Consider the following 7,902-nt stretch of genomic DNA (forward strand, 5'->3'; position numbering starts at 1 on the left):
GGGGTTCTTTATAACACCGAGCTATATTTGCAGACTAGCGTGTTCCAGTGCTGCATCTGAAGCGGGCCAAAAATTTGACAATGCAGGGATCAAGTCATTAAACTTGAGGAGCCTGGAGAGACCGCTTTGTTTTTAGGGCCCCGAACGAGCAGCGCGGCTCAGCACCACGGATAGCGCCATAGCTGAAGTCGTCCAGGGGCACCGAAACTTTTCATGTCAGGATTTCTTCAGATTAGAGAATAGATTTGTATCAAACCAGAACCCCGCATTGGTTAGGTTTTGTCCAAATATACCCATCTTATCCAATCAAACAATACTTTTGAAAGTGACTTATTTTGCCACAGGTCCACTATGAAAACAGAAAGTCTTAACATGCTCATACACACAGCCACCGCTCAACATTCTCTGGCAATAAGCCTGAGAGGGCTCCCATGTCCTCTACAGTCAGGTCTCAGTAATTCACTGCATTGCTGCTGTTTACCCATAACTACACCTCCAAAAGTGATTAAAAAAACACCCTACAGAATTTGCAGAGCGAGAGTTATGCAACACCTCCCGTCCCCGCCAGTCCCTTGCAGTGCTTGGGATCCCCAGTAGTTTCACTTCGGACCAGCTATCTAATTCAGGGCAGACAATTAGAACTCCATTAAGCACATTTGATTCCTCTGAGGAAGTTGGACCAAAAGCAGCGCGCACACTGGGATCTGTACGGCTCGGATAAAAAGCTCCATCGGTCCTCCTCCCGCATCTCTGCTCACAGTTAGATGAACCGTATGACCTCAATCAAAACTTTATGAGTCAGCTTAAATGGTTTGACACAAAAAGAATGCAAAGTTAAAAAGCTCCTTTGACATGAAGCTTTGTCGGGTAAATACTTTGTTTAAAGAAAAAAAAAAAAAATTGAAAATTTCTTTAGATTTGGATTTATCCATTAAATTCATTACAAATGTAATCTTTTTCTATTTCTCTGTTTTTGACACACACAAACAACGAGTTGCCCTGTGTCTCCGCTGCTCATCCAAGACTGTTACCTGTTGTTTGAAAATAGAGCTGCAAAATAATGACAGCATGCCTTCTGGATTTAAAACAGACACTACCCTGCTCGTGGACGATTAATCAGCCCATAATAACTCAAATCTAACTCGTCTGTCTGTTATACGTCAGCAGTCACACATACATTATTCATCAGTATGTAAATCACCCATCAGACAAAGACTTAACCTTGGCTGGTAATCTGATTGCATCACTCACTACAAGATCATCTAGAGCAGGAAGTGTTTTGCTCTCCAGATTTTGGAACTGTGCCAAAATGACCTCCCAGGGATTTTAGGTAAAGGATGTTTCTGAGTAGGCGTAAGTGTCTGCACCTGCTTTCCTTTGCAGCGTCAAGTCTGCACCTGGCTTGTGTTAAAGTTAGTTGTTGGGGGGGTCTAGATTGCATAAGAACTTGTCCTTACGAATGGTACTACTTTTGTCAGTTTCTTTGTAACATCAGGTCTTATTTAAATAACTTTGGGAACAGCTGTTTTTCCTTCTGTGTGGTGAGCAGAATCAAACCCTTTTGCGTTCTTGCCAAGCACGATCAGTGTTAATGACTAACTTAAAGGTTATCTTATTGGTCTTAACCCTCTTGTTGTCCTCAGGTCAAATTTGACCCATTTTCTAAAAGTTTCCATTTCAGAAATTTGTGTTTTAATCAACCCAAATGTCCAAAAGAGTTACATGGATGGTTCCGGTTGACTCTCTTTACACGCAAAATAAATGATCATTTCACTACTTTTCTTTCAAATTGGGTGTTTTATTCAATTTTATGGCATTTGTTTTTTTAAATAAAAGAACATTATGGAATGTGACAATAATGACAGAAAAGCTTAAAAAAACGTTTGGGGGATGTGTAAAAAAAAAGAAAGGCAGAAGAAAAGTGACAAAAACATTGTAAAAAGGAAGAAAAAAACATGGGGAAAAAAATGAGGGAAAAAGTGACAAAAAGGGGGAACAACAAAAAAAGTACAGATGACAACAAAAAAGGTGAAAAACACATTGAAAGGGGAACAATGACAAAAAAAGGGGGAACGGATTGGAAATGGGGGGGGGGGGGTGGTCTCATTCAGTTTTTAAAAAAGAATTTGGAGCAAGAAAAACCAAAAGTTGCATAGTGGGCGGGAGGACAACACGAGGGTTAACCAGCAGTGGGTCTTCATCTCGCTTGTGTTGGTCTGGTTGTTTGGCTTTTTGCTCATGAGTAAGTTTTGAATGTAGTATGTATATTACGTATTTAAAAGGATCATGTTTGCAATGCAGGGAAGAATCACTTTGTTCATGTTCACCTATCCAACCGGGGCTTTGTTCAGTTTCAGCATCACACTTATCTTGCCTCTTCGCCCCTGAGACTTGGCAGGACAGACAGACATCACACGATGAAAACTAGCTCCAGCTTTTGTGAGTCAACACATCTGTGAGGTAGCTCAAGGACACATTGTAATGGTTCATTCTTTTTCCACAAGGTGGCAGCAAATATAAAGACATCTTTGTGAACAAGTTACTTATGTCAGGGACCGGGGGCTTTGGGTGATTTCTTTCAGAGCTATTTAGTTCCTATGCTACAGTGTATGCAACATAGTTTGTACATAAAATCCAATAACTAGCATGGTCCGATGCCATAAAAACAGTGTATACTCAACATATTTAACACCACATGGCTGCATCATGTTTATGATATATGCAAATGAGATATCCAGTTGGTGGCACACTGAGAATTTGTTTTTAAAATGTTGACATCACAAGGTTTCTATAGATGAACTAGCAAACCTCCACAGACTCAAATTATTCTAATTGACAATATAAATGATTTCAATATACGGTCAGCAGTGCACATCACAGCGGGAGGGTTTTTTATTGCACGTGGACATATCTCAGCTGGAACAATTGTCTCTGGTAGAGATAGGAAGCCTCGCAGAGCCTCATTAGGGAATACTTTATCTTTTTTTGACAAAGATATATGTCCCCTCTATAGTGCTCTACACCACAAAGCCTCTTCCATTTCTGAGAAAGCTCACTCCAACCCGCCAGTTTTTTTTCTTCTTCTAAGAAATGTATATCACGCTCCTACATATTCGTTAGAATGATAAATGATGTATTGGAGTTATTGATTTCTGTATACCGCAGTGACATATTCCTTTCTACCACGCACTGGCAATTCAATGAGAATGGATTACAGTTTTTGATTTAGACTCTTGCTAACTTTTCTTTTGCTGTCTTTCTCATTCCCTGGGAGAAGAGTGTAGCTGCCCTCCATCTCTCATCCTCATCACACACACACACACACACACACACACACACACACACACACACACACACACACACACACACACACACACACACACACACACACACACACACACACACACACACACACACACACACACACACACACAAACAAAAGGTACTAGTGCTTCACATGTAACACTTTCATCCATTATATTACAATCTTACGTAAGAGAGGAATGGGGGGGCAGACAGTGGTACTGAAAAGAAAATCCTCTCTCTCGATCTCTCTGAGGGATGGCAGGGTTTGGAGAGAGAATGTCAACCCGAGCCCAGAAAAAGCCTCTAAATGTTTCATGCCGTTTCATCACGGGGAAGAGAGGTTTGCTGTGCTGTTGAAGACTCGCGGGTTTATCCTCCCACAGAGTGAGTGAGTGAGTGAGTGAGTGTTTGTGTGTGTGTGTGTGTGTGTGTTCCCCAGCCCATGCACTGACAGACATTTTACCAGAGACATGCTCACAAGCACACAGACATGGTTGCAGGGCATGGATTTACAGCTGATCTAAACCATCATCATTCGCTGATTTCCAATAGAAACAGAACCCTTTAACATCATGCTGAAAGCAATATATTGGTTTACATTGATCGTTTGTGTGTGTGATCTACATATAATAGAAACACATGCAGAATAAGCTCTCATACATATATTCATGTATGCACTCCCTCACTCCTGGCTCAAAGTGATTAAAAGGGCAGTTGTCTAAGCTTTGATGTTGCAGTACGTTTCATGATGAGGACTATTGTGCTGTTGTTGACCGTGTTCCTTGTAATGTTTGCCCACGTCATTTTCGTGATCCCTAAATCATATCTATCCATGTGTCATTGTATGGTCTACAGTGTATCATTTCTGCTTTGGGTTCATACTCTGTGTGCTGAAACCTGTTGCAGGTAATCCTTTTAGCCCCTTATGCGCTTTAAGGCATGTGGCCACAGGGGTTTTAGAATAGAAAATTCTTCTCTTAAGTATAAGCTAGGAGGATAAGAATGCTGTGTGTCAGCCAAAGCTGCAAGATATCTGCACACTGCCTCCACAACTGCTCGCTGACCGAATTCAACAAGACAATGGTGTCCCACATAAAATAAAAACAATAAACAAAAAAGAAAAAGAAAAATGAAATCACGCGCACGCACCCACTTTGACCTGCATAAACACCACCCAAGCATTTACCCCTTTCACTTTTTTTTTTTTTTCCTTTTTTAAAGTGGCTTAACTTTTATATTGACGTTTTCATCATCTAGCCTATCTTGTAGCTTGTACCCCCCTTTCGAAAATTCCTAATACGAACCTCAATCACGTATGATTGCGTTAAAGAGTGTGTGTGTGGGGGGGGGAGAGAGAGAGAGAGAGAGAGAGAGAGAGAGAGAGAGACCGTCCACTCTTGCTGTCTAAGATGTAACACATTGGCAACATCCATTCGGGGCGCACTGGGAGTAATGCTCAGGCTACTCATTTGTGCGCTACAACTAATTGTCGCTTTCGGGACGACAATCCCTCCCTACATGCTTAAATTACATCGCTGCAGCATCCCTGCAGAGTAGCCTCTGCTGCTGATTCCATTTCTCCAGCTGCATTTCAAGGTGCCGTCGACAGAACCGGAGACTGGGCTTACATATCCGGGCTCCTGCACAGCCTCCTGGACGGGCAGCGAACGGTCTCATTCATCGATGTGCATGGACTGAATAATTAGGGGGTGGGGAAGTTCGGATAATTACTCCAGCCACGCTCGAGCGTCTCTTGCATGACTTTAGGTTGATACGAGTTATCAAAAGGCGTCTGAAAGCCAGAGGAGAGGCTGGTGTGCAGATGAGGATTACTAAACCGTGCTCGTCAAACGCGGCGCTGTTCACCTGGAATACCTGAAGCTTTTCAATGACACCTATCAGCTGCGTCAACTTAACACTGTTGCATGTTTCCACTGCTGAAATGTCGGCCCCTGTGGCCTAGCTCGTAGATTTATGTTTGATATCAGACCGGTGGCTGTTGATTCGAAGCCCTGAGTGTCAGAAAGTCGCGGCAGCTTAATTAGGCTACGTTACCGTCCAGTCAAGAGGATGCTGCCTGAGGCGCAATGATGCCCGGGACTCGGAGGGGTTTCTGATCAGGATGACATCTGGTTGAACACACTCGAGGACGTTAAACACAGAATCAACTCTCGCTTTTGTTTTGAGCCAAGAAGCTGCATCAAGATCCGACTTCTGCCGAACTAAACTCGGTTTTCAGACTCGGTTCGGGGAGATGGCCGCAATCGCGAGCTCCCTGATCCGGCAGAAACGCCAGGCGAGGGAGTCGAACAGTGATCGGGTCTCTACTTCGAAACGTCGCCCCAGCCCCAGCAAAGACCCCCGCTCTATTTGCGAGAGGCATTTCTTGGGGGTCTTCAGCAAGGTCCGATTCTGCAGCGGGAAAAAAAGACCCGTCAGACGGCGACCAGGTCAGTGCTGTAGATTCCCCCCCCACTGATGTGTGTTACGTGTGCGGTTTTCCACAGCCCCCCCCCCCCCCTCTTTGGAGCATTATACTGCAGTCAAGCGCTCCAATCTGAACCGAGGAGAAGATAGATTTTCTCCGCGGTGCGAAAAATCCACCTGTTCCATTAGGTCTTCTTGTTGTCTGTCGACCCCCCCCCCCCCCCCCCCCCCGCACGACACATCAGCCCCCCGTATAGCAAACCGCCGGATTGTATAGTGTATAGGAAATCTTTCTCCTGTGACGTTACCCCCTTTATTTATTATGCTACTGCTCGGATCTGAATTGATTACACTGGAACAAAAGTAATGCTACTGTTTCAGTCACAGCTGTTTTGTTCCAGCAGCTAGGTTGTATAATATATTTAAGCCTGCAATTTTGCAATTTTCACACCCCCTTCCCTTCAATCACACGTTCACACACACACACGCACACACACAACTTGGATACACTCAAGAAAGCTGCTTTAAAATGGCTTAATTCAATATTACTGCCGATCGTAGTGGGAGAGATAAGTTGCACCGCAGTGCACCAAGGCTCTTTTGAGATTAAATGTTTTAATGGTAAATGTTTATTGCAGAGAGGGAGCTTTACTGCAGTGAAGGGAGGTATAGCCTCAGTGATTAAGAGCTACTCCGGCTGTATCGATGGACATAGGCTCCATGCCTATTACCCTCACATGGTCTAGCCTTCCCTCTTTTTTACCCACTTAGCTTTTGTCCTGGTGCACAGATCTCAAGCCAACCGTCCCCGAATCCAGATAGTTGTATTTGTGATGAACAGACAGGTCCACATTCAGAGTCCTGTAGACCGACTGATAAGGAATGAGGACAGACGGACATAGTTATTTAAGGCAGAAAGGGAGAACAGAGACAAACACCCAGCTAGACAAACTAAATTTAAAGCCTTACATTGTTCAGCCTATAATCCGACAGACAAACAATCTCAGTGCAATAAGTGACACAAAATGTCTGAATAGAAACATAAGCAAGCAGACAGACAGACCGACAACAGGCCAGTCAGGGCTCCAGAAACTGTTGGTCAGGTAGGTTCCTGACAGATACATCTCAACAGATGCTGCATTTTTTTTCTAATTGATCATCCTCATCTTTCCACTGATGCCCTGCCATATATTTGCATATAAACAGCCGATACACTGGAGAATTTATGAATTCTGCCTGTTTAAAGACTGTTGTTTTTCCTTCTATTCCCCCCCTTCGTAAGATGCACCCTCGAAACCTCCACAGGTGTCCCATAAGGGCTGCAGGCTAGGTCAGTAGCTCAGCCTCCATCTGTGTGTGCTGTGTTTCTTCTCGTCTCCACCCCATCTCGCGCCCATGTCGCCTCCCCCTCGGCCAGTGAAGGACGGGAGGTGGGGAAGGGGTGGGTTGGGGAGGGATAAAGAGGGAGGGGCGGGGGGCTTCAACACCTGTCTGACAGCCGACGAACCTCTCCCTTGCTGATCTCTTCTTTTTTTTCTGTCATCCCTCCTTCTGTGTGGCTTTCTTGGGTTCTTTAAGCTTAATTTATTACCCGTTGTTTTTCCTTGTAGCTAAAGCTCTCCTCTGTCTCTTTTCTATCTTTGTCTCTGGCTCTTCTCATTTTGTTTCTGCCTCATTCTTCTTGTCAGTCTATGTCAGATCAGTCTTTAACCTCGCTACTTGTTCTGTGTCTGTACTGCTGTGTAAGTGTAGTAGAGGTTCTTACCGTAGTGTATTTTGGTGTATATGGATATGTATGTTTCCCTCTGTCAAACACTGTATCAGAACAGGTGATCCGCACCATTTCATGGTCATGATGCCATTTGTCAACATACCTAAATGTTTTTGTCCTTCTGTATTGGTATGAAGTAAATTTATTGATGTTTTAATGCCCCCCCCCCAGAGAATGATTTGCTCTATGTTGCCTCTTAAAAGACATTTTTCATGCACAAACATGTAAACTCTGGAGTTTGGCTTGAAGTCTGATTATACCCGCACACACAGCTGTAAACGTTTGCTTGGGCCCACACTGAGGATTTAATCTACGGAAGTGTGGTTATCACGTGATTTACTGTACGTAGACGTACACACACTCACACACACACACACAAACACACACACACACACACA

General features: G+C 43.9%; 1 protein-coding gene across 3 annotated transcripts in view; it reads left to right on the plus strand.

Moving 5' to 3' along the window:
* The window catches only part of fgf12a (fibroblast growth factor 12a), a 36,888-nt gene that overhangs the window by 8,487 nt on the left and 20,499 nt on the right, over positions 1 to 7,902 (plus strand). Inside the window, exons 1-2 of one of the 3 annotated variants that reach the window (XM_034887869.1) lie at positions 4,659 to 5,756; positions 7,016 to 7,063. The exons of 1 other annotated variant lie outside the window; for it this stretch is intronic. In XM_034887869.1, coding sequence (XP_034743760.1) covers positions 5,561 to 5,756; positions 7,016 to 7,063 — 244 coding nt within the window. In that variant the 5' untranslated portion in view covers positions 4,659 to 5,560. Of the gene's footprint in view, positions 1 to 4,658; positions 5,757 to 7,015; positions 7,064 to 7,902 lie in introns of those variants that run through there. One more of the 3 variants, XM_034887870.1, reaches the window with a different exon arrangement.

The sequence above is a fragment of the Etheostoma cragini genome, chromosome 12 (genome assembly GCF_013103735.1).
Source record: "Etheostoma cragini isolate CJK2018 chromosome 12, CSU_Ecrag_1.0, whole genome shotgun sequence".
NCBI lineage: Eukaryota > Metazoa > Chordata > Actinopteri > Perciformes > Percidae > Etheostoma > Etheostoma cragini.